Source organism: Penicillium robsamsonii (assembly GCF_028829455.1).
Source record: "Penicillium robsamsonii strain IBT 29466 chromosome Unknown utg000003l_segment0_segment0, whole genome shotgun sequence".
Lineage (NCBI taxonomy): Eukaryota > Fungi > Ascomycota > Eurotiomycetes > Eurotiales > Aspergillaceae > Penicillium > Penicillium robsamsonii.
Window position 1 is genome coordinate 2,648,874 of NW_026643221.1, and position 18,580 is coordinate 2,667,453.

The 18,580-nt window shown below is 49.8% G+C and overlaps 8 protein-coding genes across 8 annotated transcripts; 3 read left to right on the forward strand and 5 right to left on the reverse strand.

The window, feature by feature from the left end:
- Window positions 1–232: 232 nt before the first annotated feature.
- On the reverse strand, window positions 233–2,143 carry N7447_005724 (phosphoribosylaminoimidazole carboxylase ADE2; the record flags this gene model as incomplete). The annotated part of the gene is made up of 4 exons (XM_057229986.1): window positions 233–429; window positions 508–1,465; window positions 1,526–1,623; window positions 1,678–2,143. 4 exons carry the CDS (start codon window positions 2,141–2,143, stop codon window positions 233–235), a joined length of 1,719 nt encoding a protein of 572 aa, XP_057085076.1.
- Window positions 2,144–2,341: 198 nt separating this feature from the next.
- Window positions 2,342–3,768, forward strand: N7447_005725 (uncharacterized protein; the record flags this gene model as incomplete). Its single annotated transcript, XM_057229987.1, has 4 exons — window positions 2,342–2,351; window positions 2,422–2,467; window positions 2,523–2,571; window positions 2,623–3,768. The coding sequence occupies 4 exons, from the start codon at window positions 2,342–2,344 to the stop codon at window positions 3,766–3,768; spliced, it is 1,251 nt and encodes a 416-aa protein (XP_057085077.1).
- Window positions 3,769–6,043: 2,275 nt separating this feature from the next.
- Window positions 6,044–8,336, reverse strand: skn7 (uncharacterized protein; the record flags this gene model as incomplete). The annotated part of the gene is made up of 7 exons (XM_057229988.1): window positions 8,229–8,336; window positions 8,159–8,175; window positions 8,021–8,093; window positions 7,804–7,947; window positions 6,860–7,744; window positions 6,614–6,803; window positions 6,044–6,564 (listed from the first exon to the last, which is right to left on the reverse strand). The coding sequence occupies exons 1-7, from the start codon at window positions 8,283–8,285 to the stop codon at window positions 6,044–6,046; spliced, it is 1,887 nt and encodes a 628-aa protein (XP_057085078.1). The 5' UTR covers window positions 8,286–8,336.
- A 1,582-nt stretch (window positions 8,337–9,918) lies between these two features.
- N7447_005727 (peroxiredoxin family protein) lies at window positions 9,919–10,733 on the forward strand (the record flags this gene model as incomplete). The annotated part of the gene is made up of 5 exons (XM_057229989.1): window positions 9,919–10,139; window positions 10,204–10,303; window positions 10,371–10,416; window positions 10,487–10,652; window positions 10,705–10,733. Exons 1-5 carry the CDS (start codon window positions 9,935–9,937, stop codon window positions 10,731–10,733), a joined length of 546 nt encoding a protein of 181 aa, XP_057085079.1. The 5' UTR covers window positions 9,919–9,934.
- A 345-nt stretch (window positions 10,734–11,078) lies between these two features.
- Window positions 11,079–11,591, reverse strand: N7447_005728 (uncharacterized protein; the record flags this gene model as incomplete). Its single annotated transcript, XM_057229990.1, has 2 exons — window positions 11,079–11,251; window positions 11,369–11,591. 2 exons carry the CDS (start codon window positions 11,589–11,591, stop codon window positions 11,079–11,081), a joined length of 396 nt encoding a protein of 131 aa, XP_057085080.1.
- A 244-nt stretch (window positions 11,592–11,835) lies between these two features.
- N7447_005729 (Nif3-like dinuclear metal center hexameric protein) lies at window positions 11,836–13,238 on the forward strand (the record flags this gene model as incomplete). The annotated part of the gene is made up of 4 exons (XM_057229991.1): window positions 11,836–11,906; window positions 11,978–12,021; window positions 12,094–12,234; window positions 12,346–13,238. The coding sequence occupies 4 exons, from the start codon at window positions 11,836–11,838 to the stop codon at window positions 13,236–13,238; spliced, it is 1,149 nt and encodes a 382-aa protein (XP_057085081.1).
- Window positions 13,239–13,859: 621 nt separating this feature from the next.
- N7447_005730 (epsin) lies at window positions 13,860–15,856 on the reverse strand (the record flags this gene model as incomplete). Its single annotated transcript, XM_057229992.1, has 4 exons — window positions 13,860–15,214; window positions 15,270–15,490; window positions 15,547–15,616; window positions 15,784–15,856. 4 exons carry the CDS (start codon window positions 15,854–15,856, stop codon window positions 13,860–13,862), a joined length of 1,719 nt encoding a protein of 572 aa, XP_057085082.1.
- Window positions 15,857–17,274: 1,418 nt separating this feature from the next.
- Window positions 17,275–18,355, reverse strand: N7447_005731 (ADP-ribosylglycohydrolase family protein; the record flags this gene model as incomplete). The annotated part of the gene is made up of 3 exons (XM_057229993.1): window positions 17,275–17,690; window positions 17,734–18,149; window positions 18,204–18,355. The coding sequence occupies 3 exons, from the start codon at window positions 18,353–18,355 to the stop codon at window positions 17,275–17,277; spliced, it is 984 nt and encodes a 327-aa protein (XP_057085083.1).
- Between the last annotated feature and the right edge of the window lie 225 nt (window positions 18,356–18,580).

Genomic DNA, 18,580 nt, shown 5'->3' on the forward strand with positions numbered 1-18,580 from the left:
CAGAGTAAATTGAAGCTTTGACCAAAGTCAAGAAATTTAAAGTCCCCCAGACCCGTGGACAATAAAAATAAGCTTAAAAGTCATTCATTGTCGTCTATAGAAAGAAGTAAAACTGAACTCCACTATACAAGAAGCCCAGGAAAGGTAAAAACCTCCCGTGTCTCTCTTTTTCTTTCGGCATCTGCTTCGTATCAAGTCTCAAATCACAAATGTGTACGTACATGCTTACCGTCTACATCTGATCAAAGTACTTCTGCCACCCCAACTCGCGCAACTTAGTACCCTTCAACTCCATGTTCTCGGCACGAGCAGCCTCGGCGTACGTCTCGACCTTGCGCTGGATAACCGGGTCGAAAGAGCCAAGCACACGCGCAGCGAGGAGGGCAGCGTTGATGCTGTTGTTGATGCCGACAGTGGCGACGGGGACGCCTATTATGAGATGTTAGATATATAGACCGGGTGTAAAAATGAAATAAAGAAGTTGAGTAAAACAGAAAGATAACGTACCACGTGGCATCTGCACAATGCTGTACAGACTATCGACACCGTCGAGCGAGCTTCCCTTAACCGGCACACCGATAACAGGGAGCGCAGTGTGAGCGGCTGCCATACCGGGAAGGTGGGCAGCACCACCAGCGGCAGCGATGATCACCTTGATGCCGCGCGAGGCAGCCTGGCCCGCATACTCGGCCATGTAATCGGGTGTGCGATGAGCAGAGGTGATCTCAACCTCGGGCTCGATGCCGAAGTAATCACGCAGCAGTTTAAGGCCCGGGACGAGGGTCTTCAGGTCACTGTCGGAACCCATAATGACGGCGACAGATGGGGCGGGCTTAGAGGGACCGGATCGGACAGCCTTGGTCCTGATATCGGGGCGCTGGGCGCGCATGGTGTCGACGACGTCGACGAGGGGTTGGATTAGAGTCTCGGCTTCGTGCATAGTCGCGCCGGTGACGGTGACGTGTCCCATTTTGCGGCCAGGCTTTGCGGCACCCTTGCTGTAGAGGTGGATACTGGCGTTGGGGATGGAGAGGGCGGCTTGGGTGGCCTGGAGGTGGGAATCGGGGGTTGCGCCGCCGATGATGTTGAGCATGATTGAGGGCTGGAGAAGCTCAAGACTCTTGGGTGGGATGGGCAGGTCGAGGATGGCACGGATGTGGCTGTCGAATTGGGATAGCGCGCAACCTTCGATTGTCCAGTGGCCGGAGTTGTGGATTCTGCTTGCAAGCTCGCAGAGCATGAGGCTGTTGTCTTCTAGGAGGAACATCTCCACGCCGAAAGCGCCTTTGCCTTCGAAGGCGGCGACGGCTTTGCGGGCAAGAGCTTGCGCTTGCTGGTTGATGGCATCGGAGACGTTGCGGGCTGGCGCATACACCAGCTTGCATATTGAGTCCTCTTGGACGGTCTCAACGGTGGGGTAGGAGAGGACGTCGTCCTTGGTTTTGATGACCATGACGGCGAGTTCCTGCAGACAAGTTATATTAGAGACGTGCATGATATGGTGTGTTCAACTGCGGATACTCACCATCTTGAAATAAGCCCATTTTTCAGAGTAGAGCGGGCGATCCTTCAGAGCCTCGAGGGCCTCTGGGATATCTTCTTTGGAGTTGACACGGAAATTTCCTTTGATATATTAACAAAAAAATGTATACCATATCGACATCACATATGACTCACCACGTCCGTCATATGCCATAGTCTTCGACTTCAACATCATCGGGTAGCCCAACTGCTCTCCAATTTGAGCCAATTCCTCGGGTGTGTTGTTCACCAACTCCCGGTGTTCGGCCATAGGGATTCCATATTTACGGAGGTGCTCCTTCTGGTTGAACTTGTTCTGGATTGTCCGGATAGCCTGCCAGCTGGGCTCCACCCGTACCTTGGACGCAACCTCCTCAAGAGCGTAGGTGTCGACGTGCTCAATTTCGGCAGTGATGACATCGCAGGTCTCAGCCAGTTTGCGCACGGCCTCAGGCTCCTTGAAGGAACCAGTCACATGGCCATCGTGGGAACTGATCTGCTTGGCGGGGGAGTTGTCGACATCTAGGACATTGGCTTGAATGTTCAATCGGTTGGCGGACTCGACAAGCATGCGGCCCAATTGGCCACCGCCGAGGATTCCGACCTTTGGTGAGTTCCACATGATGTCCGATCGAAGAGATAAATGAGTCAATTGATCGGGATATATCAAATGAGAGATCGACGGTGCCCCTCAACTCCGAAAATTCGTGGGGAGTCACGTGTTGCTATCGATAAGCTCAGGCCAATCACCGATGTCGACTACCGCGCCCTTATTGCAGCTTCGACTCCGTCTGCTTCTCCATGCACAGCTGACTGGACAATGTCTCTGGGTAGGTTGGCCATCGGCAGTCACAGTCTCAGTCCGAGTTGCAATGGGTCTTACTGATATAAAAATTATAGACGAGGAAGCTCTCCAAACAGCCGCCAATGGCGGCCCGATAGATTTGTACGTGAAACTGCCAAGATCCCCAAACACTTCTGAGGCTAACGCGCTCATACAGAGAGAGATGGCACGGCATGGCTGGGCCACTGATTGAGCGACTTGAATACGTGCGCTATACTTCGATCTCCCTGACCGACTTATCTGACCAGTAGCTCCAGATCGTGTACAATGTATTCCCCATGCCTCAAGCGCGCCCCGAACCCATCGGCCAGCAACCATTTCCCAACCATTCTTCCCAGGCAAACTCCATCCCGCCCGAAAGCAGCAACAAGGAAAACACCTCCCCTACCGATATCCAGACTTCACCCCAGGCAACGCAAACTGGCTCTCCTTCGTCGGGCAAGCAAGTGCCAGACTCACAGCCTCAGCCATCTGGTGCGAGCACAGATGGCCCGCTTCCGCCTCCGCTTGCATTTCTTCTGAGCGCCATCCGCCTGTCGATTAAATCCTTCTTTGAGGATAAACCTCCACACACCATTCAGAGGCTCGCAGAGCTGGTACTCTACCCGACCAAGCACTATAGAACGTTACCCGCATACCTACGTGCTGTCGATCGCGTTGTCTCAGTGACAAGCTCCGCAGATATTTTTCCATTTCAAACGCCGGCTGTAACAAATGCTCAGACGAACGGGCTAGTGCTTCCTGGCAACAGCAGCGGGGTTTATATGGCCCCGGACTTTGCCCACGGTCTTGGAAGCGATGAATCTCTGGGCGGTGCGCTACTTACTCCGATCCCGTGGTTAACTAATGCCTCATTCGAAGGCGAGGATGCCAATGGAGATGCAGGCATACTAGTCGAGGGTATGTTCATTCACTATTACCAAGCCACTGGTTCCCTGTTCACTAACGTCTTCCCCCCAGGCACCGGAGCTTTACCTACACAGCCCGAGGAAGAACCGGGCACCACAAGCCTAACACCATCCGAAGCCGAAGAAGGGGCTGCTACCGCCTCGCCAGAGCCATCTGATGAGGTCCCTCACGCCCGTGGTCCGATCCTCCTCGGCGTGGAAGACATGGGTCTGCAAGACGGCAAAGGCGTCGAGATGCGTCTTGCCACAGACGGTGCCGCCGATGTCCCGGCTCCAGCCGCTGCGACTGCTACCCAGGCAATAGAAGAACAGGAAAAGGCCGAATCAACTGCCGACAAGGACGGTGATATTGTCCTTGAGGACACGAAACCGAAAGAAGAAGAAGTAGAAGAAGCCAAGAATGAAGGCCCTTCTACAGAGCCTCAAGCAGGCAATGCAGAGCCTGAACCCATTGGTGATTCATCCGAAGCGCCGGACGCCGAGAAGAAAGCATAAGCGACTTGCTGGTTTTTGATATGGGGGCCTTTTTTTCTCTGATTTTCTCGGTTGGCTTTATTCTGGATTCTAGCATCATGAGTGACGACCCTACAAGATTACATCGATCAATTTTCAATGAAAGGCTTTTGCGATGCCTACATTTCTCTCTATAAATAGCTCAACCTTGGTGGATTCATTCATTTGGGATGGAACTACAGACTGATAAGACGACGCTCCCTATTGTATTGGCAAATTTTTCATTTATCTATATGCGCTACCAGGTGCCCTACCTACCTCTCACAAGAAAAGCCAATCAGGATCGTGCACGTTGCTTGGGCCTCGATCATGCAGGGCGTTTTTTGCAGTGCTAAGGCTGTGCAGTGAAGAAGCAAAGCGACCGTCAAGATCCGGCATACTTCGATACCTTCTTTTTTCTAAAGAAAACCCCGCTGGAATTATTGCCTCAAGTGACTCTATCTGATATCGTCTAAAGTTATCTGCTCCTAACCACTGCGACAGCATGGTCCCCGTATTCGGCTTTGGCGTTGGCGACGTTGTAGCGGTGGCGACCATGGTTTATTTAAATATATATAGGGATTTCGAATTTTCTACAGCACGCGTTCCAGAATGACCTAATATCGAATGCCGCACAGGATCAATATACATGGCTGTTTAGCCCTGTTAGTAGCGATTTAGCCTCGTGCGTCGCAGAAATGGTGGCTAATGGCGACCTCGAAGTTGAAACTTCGCGTTACTACTGCTCAGTCGCGCTGTTGGTATGAACGCTCGAGTGAAGATTACGATACTCCATTGGGCATCACAGCAGCTGAAGGCCATGGGAGATTGTTCGTATTCTTCAGAGCCCCAAAACTAGCTACGTCAAATATCACCGTAATAATCGCATCCCCACCTGACTCATGCACTACCCAACCGATCGTTCCATCGTCGTCTCTCTTGGAGTATATATGAGGTTCGTGAATAATCAAACTTCATCTCCAACTGCTGAGCGAACGACTGCGCCTAGATCTACGCCCTAGTTCCGAGTCCGAACTGTGATGCCGTAGATGGTCCCCACGACATTTTTGATCTTGTAGCCCGGGAGGTCGTTCATTGTGGTTGTGATTATGCCGTGGGTATCGGTCGAGCAGGAGACGAGACGAGTCTGTCGAGAATCACCAGAAAGAAGCACATGCTCCGTTTAATCACTCTTTGTTCTAGGCGAGGTTCCGGTGTGAGTTTTTCGTAACTGTTGGAAAAAGCCGCACATGGGCAGAATAGGCTCAATCAGCGATGATTATGCTGATGACCTAAGCAGCATAATGTGTTGCATCATCCCATGGGTCAAAAGTTTCACTTTGTTGAACGCCGTATGTATCCTAGCTAACGAGAGAATTGGGTCTCATAATTCTGGGCCTACTGTAAGGACAAACTTATGGTGGGCGATTCCTAGCTGAGCCTACGCCATAGGCTGTCTATTAGGCTGTTCACCCGCAAACGGCAGGGATTTGGTCAAGACAGTCGTTTAGTGGGGATGCATCCGTTAAGATATTCCCTGGGCCAAAAGGTGACGCTAAGGGAAATCGAATTAGCCTCAGAGCATCGTACTCTGAGAGCCCTCACAAAAGCGGCGGTAGCTAAGATAGGAAAGCCCGGCAGAGGGTGAGACCAATATAGCCTCAAATGCAAACCAAGCAAACACGCGCAAGCCCTTGGAAGGCCCAGACCTTGCGGGGAGCTCTGGGCCCTCCTGGACCTTGAAAGGAGGTTAAATATTTTAATATCAATTTAGAAGGTCTAGACCTTTTTACCTTATTGCTACAGTTCGTCCGCCCTACCCGCGCAAATCGACGGGGTTGCCCATCAAGTGGAGATCCCGCGTCAGGTCCATGTAGTTTAGTCGTGAGTTCTTAGTAAATGGTGTTTAGATATTACGATGGACCCGATACCAGCCCCTGGACACAGAATGTGAGAGAGTAATAATAATACTATGTTTGTGAATATGTACCTGACGAAACAATCTCTCTGTAACCTTGGAAATGCATGAACCCACGGTGGATATAGCTGACGCATAGAAAGTCGCGCAAAATTCGCCACCCAATTTAAAACAAACCCAACGCCAGAACCTGTAAAAAGCGGGAGATGACCGCGGCGATTCAAGACGCAAAGAGTAGCAAAATGTACGATTTGGAATTTCGAATCCTCGTTATAGACAAGTGGGAATCGTGAGTCAATGGACAGGCGGAAAGGTGAAGTGTAGAAAATCAAAGCCAGGATGAATGGCCGGAAATGGTGTTTAGCCAGGTCGGCCAGCTTGCACAGCAAGCATTGGTTGTTGAGTTTGGGAGTACATGCGCTGCCGTTTCGGCATGTTGGGGTTGTCGGTGGCACCGGCCATGTCGGAGATTTGACGGCGATGCGGGGGACGGATAGGAGCGCCCCCGGTTGGGACTCCTACTGGCGCTGCTGGGTACTGGACGCCATTCTGGTCAACAGTGTAGGCGGCCGGTTGAGCAGTAATATATGGCCCTTGAACTGCTGGCATATTAGACGGAACAGCCTGCATGTTTTGGAATTGGCTGGGCGATTGCCAATTGTTCATTGATCCAGCGGGCGACTGGCCGGGAGAGCTATCTTCTTTGATCGACTGAGTCGCTGAGTTTTGATTTGCAGCTGCCATGGTCACAGCGGCTGCCGAAGGCCGGACTGGCTCCATTCCTGGGTTCTGTGGCGAAATCTTGAGATGATCCAAATGTCTCTCAAGCATATCGAGGAGACTCTTGCGGGTGAATGGTTTTGGAAGAACATCATCCATTCCTACAACGAGTTAGCGGGAGACTTGATTCAATTTTGATGTTCGTCTTACCATGTTGGAAATAGAGCTGGATGTCGTCGCTCCGGATGTTCGAGGTCATGGCGATGATAGGGGTGCGATCAAATTGGCGAATGAGGTGGCATGCTGAGACACCGTCCAAATTCGGCATAATGATGTCCATTAGGATTAAATCGTATTTTGAGCCACCCTGGATTTTGTTCACAGCCTCCAAGCCATCAAACTAATGGAAATATTAGCAACCTTATGCTGATCAATGGGATAAGACCGATAACGTACCGCGGTATCGATAACACACGAGAAAGAGTATAGGAATTTGCCGCCAATCTGCCGACAAGTGGCATCGTCCTCAACCAAAAGAATCTGTGGGCTGCGCACCCAGCCAGGGTCCACATTCGTGCTCTTTTTCCGGTTGTCGGGAAATTGCCGACGAGCATCTGGTGTATCCATCTCCTGCTTGGCGGGCATTGGGTATGGAACATTGTTGATATGTTCGCTGTACATGGGATCAATGCCATTGGTGGCGCCCACGGGATAGACCACTTGCTCCAGATCGCCGGCCATCTTGGGGTAAACGAGTGCTGGATTTGGCGGTGCCGTTGTCGCGGGGCGGAGCGAGCCATTGCGCGTATTCGGATCCATGGTGGGAGTTGACACGACGGCCTTTTGAGTATCATTCATCGAATCGACGCCGTTCATATTGAATTGTAGTTCGGCATTCATATCGTTCAGGAGCTTTGAGGCTTGCTGGAGGGGTGATGAGGGTTCATCATCCACTGTACCAACCTGGGATGGGCTCATTGTCGTTCCAGGCGCTTGGAATGCCACAGCTTTGCTGTCTCGACGCTGGCGCGCATCCACCGAAAGCAAATAGGTCATCACCTGGTGAATGACATTCTCGTGGTTTAACACCGTTTTCTGTACTCGCATCACTTCCTGTAGCATGAGCTGATGATCCACCGTGAGTTGGGCATATCGGTCTGATAGATGCTGGATCTGCTGCTGCTGCGCCACGATCTGCTGGTTAAGAAGATCAATTTGTTGTGTGGGTACGGAGTCGTCGCTGGGCTGGGTTTGTTTTCGTGGCGCGGGTGCCTTTCGTCGAATGTTATCGAGGGATTCTTTGCTATTTGCGCGGAACTCTGGGTGTTTGAATTCCCATGCCTGTATGATCTGTGTGAGAACCTCGGTCCAACTGATCTTCGAATGGGGGAGGTGCCTACATTCTGCCCGTATGGTGACTGGCCATTTTCTTCATTGTTTTGTCGAACCTTGTGGAAGTCGTATTTGTTCAGTTGGCGTACAAAACTGGCAAAGTTGCTGTGTTTAAAGTGCTTCGGTAGGATGGTCTTGGTGAATTTCTCGCACTGTCGGGAAATGAGTTAGTCAAGCACCAAGAGAGGAAATCTGTTCGGCCACACAAAGCCACGGGCGTATTACCTCCAAAACCACAAAGGAATCCCCTTCATCACCCCAGCGTACGATAGACGCATAGGTTGGGTCCTCCAGCATTCTGTGGGAATTATCAGATGAAAGGTCAAAAAGAATACCAGGGGAAGTTTGCAGAGCAAGACTCACTTGTACAGCTTGCGTACCTATTCATATTGTTAGTAGAGATCTCGAAACAACAATATAGGATTTCACTAACAAAATCACTGGAGTTCCCAGCGGGGGCGGGATTGGAAGAGGTCTGGCCACCGTCCATGCTGGGCTAGACGGGTCGCGACCGGTCGAACAAGTCTGGTCTCGTCCCAACGCGGATAAACTTGATTGTAAATATAACGGGATGTTCGATCACCGAAAAGAAAAGAATACAAGGGGAGAAAGCCAGACCTATTCGGAGGGTGGGAAGAGAGGGAAAAAAATTGAAATAATGGGGGTACGGTCAGTTACTGGGTTTAGCGGTAGAGCCAAGTACCAAAGTTACTGTGGAGGTACTGACTGGTACATGCGATGGACTTACAGTGTTTCAAGGTTACTTGATTATTTCGTATCTTTGTTTTATTTTATATAAATACGTCTCAGAGATATTTTTGATATTTGATTTTACTGACATTTCTGTATGCAAGGAGGTCGATCTTGAATATCCTAGGACTCAGGGACCAACGAGGGGCAAAATTCCAGTATGTCACACCTCCGGACCTAGGTACTAATCAGGTATTGAATAGGTACATGTTCGAAATAAACAGAGAAAGGAAAAAAACTTCATAATACTCAGATCTAATTCGTTATGAGAAGAGAATGCAGGGCATGGAGGGGATCGTGTCAGTGCGCACGAGATGGAGGGGGGCATGCATTCCCCCAATGACCTGATGAAAATGGTGAGACATTGAATTAGCGTAGACACCTTGAGATATCAAAGAGTCTTTGTGACAGGGGGGGGGTAAGATATGCTCCACCGAAAACGCTTTTTAATCTGTTTTATATGGATAACAGTTAGTGATCAGCCCTGCCATTCTCCGCGTGTCTCAGGATCATGTGCTTGGGTTGAACAGGTTCGATGGGTTCATGAACCTATGAATCGGAGAGAACCACTTTCCCAACTTGAACCGAGAGCGGACATCAAGATAAAAGATATTATATAAGGCGTCCAAATATCTTATGATCTAGAAATCCCCTAAAAACTCGAGTCTTTCCCAAATAATTACCTATAACACTTTGCAACGTGGTTCCCCATGGTTTACAAAGTAGAAAGCCACCAAAAGTAGTCCAAATGGCGATTTGAAAGCCCACAACATTCCCCCGTAGCCACATTGTCGTCGTAGTAAAAACACGCAATCACTTATATCACTTGAGCTCCACCAGTCAAGTCCATTGTTCTTCGAACGGTTATGATGGCGCCGAACTCCATGTTGAACTAGAAGATGACTGCAACCTTCAGCAGGGGGTTGATGATCCACCGTGTGACAGAGCAAGGATCCACTGCGTCATGGAGGAATAGGATGCAACTTCATATCATCCGATTCGAAGGCGGCTGGTCCGCCCTGTCCATAAAAGAGAGCGCCTATTATAGAGTGACAGCTCATATAGGTTGCTTCGCGGTACCTGCGGTATAGCCTCCGCAGGTCGCACGGGAGTTATCCACAGGTTGAAAGTTTCTTGCCAATTAACATGCAAAGATGAAAGTAAACACACAAATTTATACACATATATAAAAGTAAACGGTATCAATAACCTTGGAAGTAAATGGTGAGAGGTGTAAACGGAGTTCCTCAAAGTAATGCACGGCCGTGACGAAATCCCCCAAGCTTTCCCCGACATACCGCCCTTGCTCTCCCCGTTATTTTATCCACACTTTTTCTTACGCTCATTCCTTTGCAATTAATCAATCCCATCATTAATCTAATTAACACCATGTTCGCCCGCCGTATCGCAACCAACATCCCCCGCGTTCGCGCGCAAGCATCCCTCTTCCACAGCACTGCCCCCGCGTTCGTGCAAAAGGGCGACGCCATCCCCAACCTGGACGTCCTGGTCGAGAACTCCCCTGGTAACAAGGTCAATTTGGCCAAGGAGATCAAGAACAAGGCTGTCATCATTGGCACCCCAGCTGCCTTCAGTACGTGAATTCCCACCCTACTTTAGTAGGGAACCAAAACTGTTCGGGGCTGACATTCTTCAAGGCCCTGCGTGCTCAAGCACCCATGTTCCTGGCTTCATCAACCACCCCAAGCTCAAGGAGGCTGGTCAGGCTTTCGTCATCTCTGTCAATGACCCCTTCGTGTAAGCTAATATCGAATTGCAGAGCGAAAGCTCTACTGGAACGTTTGTTGACAAAGCTATCATATAGGACCAAGGCCTGGGCTGACTCCCTTGATCCCTCCGGCAAGAGCGGTGTAAGTTTTTTTTTTTCTCTTTGTTTTTGTTGTAATGCTAGCGACAGAGCTGATATTTTATTTTGAACAGATTCGCTTCCTCGGTGACCCATCCGGAAAGTTCACCGAGGCGCTCGACCTCAGCTTCGATAGCGCTGCTATCTTCGGCAACAACCGCAGCAAGCGCTACGTTCTGCTTGTCGAGGATGGAAAGGTCAAGGAAGCTTTCGTCGAGCCTGACAACACCGGTCTTAACGGTATGTCTCTTTTCTGTCGAGTATATCGTTCTATGCTAACATCACTTGCAAGTCTCTGCTGCCGAGAAGGTGCTCGGTTAAAAGTATCTCTAGATAGACCTCTAATCTCCTTACAAATACTAGAATAAATATATATCACGGGCCCAAGGCACAAATTTATTTCTGGTCCTTGCTGCATGGTAACTCGTAGCGCAGGATTTTAATGTACAAATATTCCATCCTTTCCAACCCGGCGAACGCCTGATAAATCAATGCCAGAAGTAAATGGGCAAGCATATAGTTGACTCAATCGAGTAAGTAGAAATCAATGGCCGATCCTTCGTTCCTGAACCAAGTCTGAACCTCAATTGGTCTAATGCAATTTCTTCCAGATATCCCTCTGGGAAGAGGTCATGGTTCATATCCCCGCCTCTTGGAAGATATCAGTTACTGTTGCAGAGCCTGCCACTGCTCGGGGGTATAGCACTTGGGTGTCCAAGCATGAATAGCAGCGATCTCGGCCTTGAGTGCGGAGTTGACGAGTCGGTGTCGTGCAAGCATAGTCTTGCTCTCGAATTGAGGGGAAACAATCACAGCCTGGAATGCCTGTCCACAGCCGCCTATATTAAATCCAAAAGACAGAACGTCAGCGATAGATCCACGGGTGAAAAAAAAAAGAGAATATTTCGACGTCATAGTGCCATTCCCATTCTCATTTTCAATATAAATATCCATACCCGATAGATCCTCAACCTCCACATGCTGCGCCTGCAGCACTTCAGTCAACTTGTTCTTCAGCGAGTCTGCGGTGATTCCAGATGTGTCGGCCATAGCGGCGTTGATGGCGGCGTGAGAGCGCGCGGTGAGGGAAAACGAGGCCCGCTGGATGTTATTGTGAGGGCGGAGGAGATAGCGGCAGCTTCTGCTCAAGACGGTCAAGGAGGAGGTGCGGGAGAACATCAAGTATGGTCTGAAAGGAGAGGGAGAGAAGATGAGAGAAGATAAAGTGCCAAACCCGAGGTTATCGCGAAGTATGGGAGTTTGCCTTTATTACAAATTCAGAGCCTCCGGTCGGCTGTGGCTGGTGAGTGCACGTGTGTGTGGCTCATTAACATTTTTCCCTCCGTTGCTCTTCTAACTCTTAACGTGTTTACATCTCTCTATGAATTTTCTTCGCACTACTACACGTCGATACTCTACTACCATGAATGTATCAGTGAAACATTCTGAAAGCTCGCCATTCACCAAATGCGTGGTGAGCTCTATGAGAAAGCTGTAATTCATCCCCCACTTGATCCCAGAGCTCCCCGCATTGTATGGAGCTTCATTTAACCTCTTATATGCAGATACCCGGAGGCGTTGGCAGACAAGAGCTTTGATAATACAGGATGTAAGCTCCTTTTTTTCCGAAATATTATTTGATGGGCTTTCGCAATGTACTGTACTGACCTCGCAATTGTAGTGCTCCTCGAAGCTCCTATCGACCAAACTCCTTTCGACAATTCCCGGATACAGAATAACTCGGTCCTCCTTGCTATTGACCTCACTGCGGCCGTTGCCCAAGAAGCTATTGAGAAGCGCCACTCGGTTATCGTCGCATACCGTAAGTCGCACCCCGAGGAATGAGCATACATGCGATTTAGATGGCTTGTGGGATTCAGCAACAAATACCCACAATTGTTCCTCCAAATCTAACACAACACCATCCATACAGACCCAATCATCTTCCGCGGCTTGAAATCCCTTACCTTCGCCGACACCCAACAACGATCCCTACTCCGCCTAGCACAGCATGGAATCAGCGTCTACTCCCCGCACACAGCAGTCGACACCGTCCCCGGCGGCATGGCCGACTGGCTTTGCGACGTAGTCACGGGAAACTTCAAACCCGTCGAAAATACCCCGAAAGCCACCATCGAAAGCTGCAACTCAAGCATGTACTCCGCCCCAACCTACCCGGAATCACCCATCCCCGCCGTGCAAACCCCCTCGCAAGGACCGCCGCACACCAGGTCCACAATCCACCCATCCCCGCCAGCCTCAATCCCAGAAGGTTTCGAGTCAGCCGGCGCAGGCCGTCTGGTGACCTTTGCCGAGAAACAGCCGCTCACTACCCTGATCGACAACATCGCTTGTGGAATTGGCCTGCCCGGTGGTATCCCCATCGCTATCCCGCAAGACCAGTCTGTTGACGCTATCTCTATCCGTACGGTGGGCATGTGTCCTGGCTCCGGCTCGGGCGTGCTCCTCAAAGGTGACGGCGAGCTCCCTGATCTCCTTTTGACCGGCGAAATGAGTCACCACGAGGCATTGGCTGCCACAGAGCGTGGGTCTGTTGTTATTTCGCTTTCGCACACTAACTCGGAACGTGGATATCTGCGTGCGGTGATGCAGCCTAAATTGCAGGCCGAGGTTACGGAACAGTGGAATAAGGCTTTCTTGGATTCTGCGAAGGCTCTTGAGCATCTTAATAAGTATGGTGGGCTTGCACCACCGGTGAGTGAATTCCGAATTCGGGACCTTTATAAGGAACAAGGCGTTGCTTCGGTTTCTGTTAGTGAGGCTGATCGTGATCCCTATGGTATTATGATTTGGCGCGGCAATTAGCTTTGCTCTTCTGTGTTGCCTTGGCTTTGCACTTGACATCTAACAATACGAGAAGAAAGGCGCAAAATATAGTCACAATTGGACATCATGAGACCTTTTTGATCACACACTAAAGTAGCCCAGCTATTACCCAATCAATTTGACTAGACTTGTAGCCACACTTGAAATAGAGCTATGCAGTATAAGGAAGTCTGATAAAGTGTCAAGAAAGTGGTTTGAAATGAGAAGGATATCCTAATGGCAGACGATGACAGAAACAAACAAAAAAATGTCTTGAGAAAATACAAGACAAGATGAAGGACGCAGGTCAAACCCCGAAGGAATGTAGGCCATCGAGGACATGAAAAAGAAGGCGTAGGTTGTTAGCCTTCCCTTACACGACTTCAACAAACCCACAGTTCACGAATGTAGGAAGATTGTGGCGAGTATCAGGTAGTAATAGGGATAGAAATGAAGGAAACAAGAACAATGAGACCGGGGTAAAAACCAGACGACCAAGCCCTCGAATGACTGAACGGGAAACAGAAAGGGAAAAAAGAAAATGGAATAGATGGTATCCGCGTGAGTGGCCTTAGCGAAATCAGGAGTGAATCAATAAAGAAGAGCCTCACGAAACAGTGACTACAGATCAATCAGACTACCACCGCGCTGTTGCTGTTGCTGACCTCCCCAAGGGTTATTGGTAGGCTGTTGCTGTTGCTGCTGCTGCCCATAACCGGTCTGCTGTGGCATACCTGTGAATTGTTGGCCGAAGAATGGGTTTCCAGTGGGAGCAGCGTGTAGGCGGTCCAAACCCTGACCAGCAGAATTGACAAATGTGCCAGGTGCTGTGTGCTGTGCGGGGATTCGGAGGTCTCCAACATTACCGAAGGTATCCTGGCCGTCGCCTGACCCGAGCAGGGCATTGAGACGAGCATGGTGAGGGTCCTGTGGTGGGGTACTCTTTGGTGGCTGTGGGGCTTGGAAGCCAGCGATCGGGTTGGGCTGAGTGGGTTGGGCGAACAGCGAGCTTTGGCCATACTGCGCATTGTTCTGGCCAAACTGATTCGTTGCACGGTCCTCCGACAAGGAATTAAGTGTTGGTGGGCCCGTTTGTGCAGGGCTGTTGAACTGTGATTGAGTACGCTGAGCGAAGGGGTTGTTTGATCCTGTTGGCATGGGCTTGAGAGCATCAGCGGGCTGCAGATGCTGCTGTTGAGGCTGGTTTCCGGCCCATGGGTTATTGCTTCCTGCGTTTTGATAGTTCTCCTGGGGCTGTTGCTGCTGCTGCTGCTGTTGCTGCGAGAAGATATCCCCTCCATAAGGGTTATTGGGGTTGAATGCGGTGTGCTGGGGTTGGAGAGTAGCCTGGGGTTGCAAAAGGTTGTTTTGTTGCTGGCCGTACGGGTTCTGATCAAAGCCCGAGGGCTGCGCTTGGAAGCCGTTGGCGTAAGGGTTATTCATGCCGGTGGGCTGGTTCTGGAATCCTGTCGGCTGCGCGTACTGGTTGTTCAGGTAACCAGTTGTCATGGGCTGCTGCGCATTGATCGGGTTGCCGAACCAGTCCACAGCACCTTGCTGTTGGTAGCCCTGGTTGTAGCCGGTTGGCTGGACTTGAGCTGGGGTGTCGTCGAAGAGAGACTGGGCGTTGCTCTCTTCCAATTCGCGCTTTCGGAGGTCCTCTTCCTCCCTGCTAAGCTTGATGGCCTTGGCAAGATCGTCGTCGTCCTGAGTTGCCATTGTCTCCTTGGCCCGTCGCTTGCGCTCATCCTCAGCTTCCGCCTTGCTGGCTTCAATAGCTAAGCGGTATTCGGTATCGGAATCTTCATCCCCGTTGCGTCGGCGTCGGTCTCTGCGCGGTGGTTCCACGGGGGAGTTTCCGTAGCCTTCATCGAGTCCGCTCACACGAGTTTTCCAGAGCTTGCGATCTGAGCGTTCACTGCGCAGACGATCTTCATCCAGTACCAATGCAGTCAATTCTTTTGCTGCCACCCGAACTACAAAACAACCTGTCAATTTTGCAATGCTTCTGGTTTTCAAGGAACAACTTACCGTTCTGGCCAACATCCCTTCCTTCCTCATCCACATATGTGAACTCGCGCAAAGTCTTGATAATATAGACATTTTTCCGGGCCCACGTTACCACCAACTCCGAGCCTTCGTGGAGACAGTAGTCCAGGACCTTCAGTGACTTCAGCACGTGGCGCCAGTTCTTGCCCTTATCGTTAAGTCGCTTGTCGAGCATATCCATGATTTCGTAGAACTCGTTCGGACTATTATGCAAATGGCGTTAGCAGCGCCCACACGGTAGGTTGCAGCTTCAACTCACCTCCCGAAAGTCATGGCGGCAATTTCGGACATGTCGGTGCCCGTAGGGCCCCAGGGGTCATTACTAGTGGCTGTAAAAGTAGGTTAGCAACTGGGTTACAATCTATGCGGGGTGCATGGGCGCAATGCAGCAAGCAGCCCCCGGAAAAGGACAGGGGCAGTAAGCCAGGGCGACAGCAGTTCTTGCCCGCAACTCGATCATCGCCTAGAAGTGCGATGTAGTGGAATCGGCTCGTACCATTTCGGACCTTGACCTGCACTGAGGAATAGCCTTTTGTGACGTTCTTCACGCTCCGCACGACTTTAGACATGGTGGCGGTAATGCGACGGTCGCAGTTTTAATGTGGATGGATCGTAATCGTCGGAAATCGATGCGAAGGATTATTGTAGAAGAGTATTAGACTGCCAAGCACGCACTGCCCTCTTTCTCCGTGTGTCGCGGCCTAAGATGGTTGTCAAGTAAGTCACTCCTGCTCTGGAATGGACAGGTTGGCAGGTGGGTCTAAAGGGATTGAGGGATTGAGCTTTAGATTGCCAGTAAAGGAGATATTGGCAAACAGTAATCAACAATCAACGGATGAAAGGTGAAAAGTGAAAGAGAGGAGAGGGGATGGCTCGAACGGGGGGAATGAGAGGGCTTGGCAGTGACGAAGCAGTTTGGACCAAACTTTTATACTCACTGTTTTAGGATCTACACTTAGAACCCTCTTAGGCTTGAAGTTTTTTTTAAAAAATTTCATACACAAAAATCTGCTGCCAGATCACATAGATGGCTAACATGTACAGTGCATGCCCAAGTACCGTTACACCCTCGTGGCCGGAGGTCCGGTCTAATCACCGTGAGATTACATTTTCTCCTTTTCTCCTTTCCCCCCCCCCCCCCCTATAGCTTAGAACAAGCTATAGCCTAGAACAACCAATTCACTTTTTGACATCTACGTATTGGTTTTTATTTGACCTTAAATCAAAGCCAATTCCAATTGTTGAGTATCAAGCTGGGGTTTAAAAAAGCAAATGGCATGTTTCCCGCCACATGTGGCGGCTTTGGGCCGCGTAATAACCTTCATGGTCAGGCAACAGTCAATTGGTCTGTGGGAAATTTATACACAGATACGACCTCGGTAGTATATACTCCGTATTGTTGGAGTCCGTAGTTCTTGGAAGAATCAGGCTACGTCATTTACTCTTCTAGAATGCAATAACACTCTTGGCACTCCGATCGTCGGTCCACATTGGCGTTGATATCGAAGCCTTATATCCATTTTTCCTACTTACTTTGAAGTGTTGTCTTTGATGGAACACACCCGTAATAATTCTATTCCTTATGCTGATTGAGTCAAGCTCAGTACTTCATATATGCAGGTAACCATCGAATGATCCATGAACTGTAAGAGACAGTATATATCTATGGCAGGGTTAATCCCCAAAACACGAGTTCTCTGCATACCTAGCCCACAATCTCCTACTTAGAGACTCTCGTTTATATCCAAAGACAGTTTACAGCTCCACTGTGAACATCGGGTTTGAACCTCTCCTGACACCTAGAATGTAGCAACACGCACCTTCCCTGATTGTACTATCACATCGCTCTTTCCTATTTCAACATTTGTTTACATAGAGTCCTTTAGGAAATAGCCCTAAAATACCGTGCTTTCCTAGTTCTCAAACATCCGTACGGAGGTATGGTGGAATAATTTCAAATGAAACCCTGGAAGTTGTCCAATATGATTCAAGAATCACAAGCGATCCCATCAGACAGTGTATCAGCAATACTTCCAATAAACTCTTTATTCTGCATCCCGGCCACCCATTCATCGGGAATAGTGTCAAATCCATAGAACGAGCCGGCGAGACCTCCATAAACAGCCCCTGCAGTATCCGAGTCACCACCCAGATTGACTACTGCCAACGCCCCATCCTTCCAGGTGTCATACTTGAAGAATGCCCACAAGGCACATTCAAGTGTATCAACAACCCATCCACTACTAGTCATATCACTAGGCGCCTTGATTTTCCAGTCGTTGATTGTTCTGTATCTGTACAGTGAGATGCGCATCTTCAGAGCAGGGTGAGTAAAGGGGAACACAGAGAGTGCGTGGAAGAGCTGCTTCTTCGTTTCGCCTGAAAGGAAAGTCAGTGGCAAGTCTGGAAAGAAAACAAAATGAGAACCAACCCTTCATGATCTTACAAACCAACTCCGTATACGCTTCACAGGCTTCCACACACGCGAGTGAAGGATGAGTGATCTGGCTATGTCTTCTGGCAACTTTCCGAGCCAATGTAGAATCGTACCAGTAAACGACCCCAATAGGAACGATCCTCATCAAGCTCCCATTCCCAGAGAACTCCTCGTAATCCAATGCCCCAGTGACCATCGTCTGGGCAAGTTCAAAATTTCCTTCCTGCATGCCATACTTAATCCACTGCCTCAGGGAGGTGCGAGTGGAGCGTCCTACATCCCACGAGTGATTGACGGTGCTGAAACTGCCATTGGTCAGCCACTCGACAAAGTATTGGATTGACAGTGTATGGTTGTATTGCATCTCGGATTTGGAGAAGGAGCACGCCAAAGCTAGAGTCATAGATCCGTCGTCGGAGTAGGACCTGGCTGATGTTAGCCACAGGTATTCTGCATAGATGGCTGTGATTGACACTTACCCAGCTGGTTGATGGAAGGGCGCGACATATCTTAAGGTTGTGATCGGCTCGAATGTTCCTGCGTGTTGAAATTGTATAGGGCCACCGAGTGCGTCGGCTACGCAGACGCCCCAGATAGCGCCTTTGGCACGAGAATTCAGTAATGGAGACATGTTGCGCTGAAGAGTTTTGTTTTTGTTCCGAGGTGCTTTCGTCTTATTTAATGAAAAGATCTCGGAAGTGCGTGACTTTGGAGAAAAGAACCTCAGGAAGTCGGAAACCCTCAAATATTGAGTAATCCAAGGTTGAGTCACCAGGGCGCATTCGTGGACCAAATGGGACTGATTAATCTCGAAACTTAAATGACAGGCCATTTATACGAGCGTTGGGACGAATTG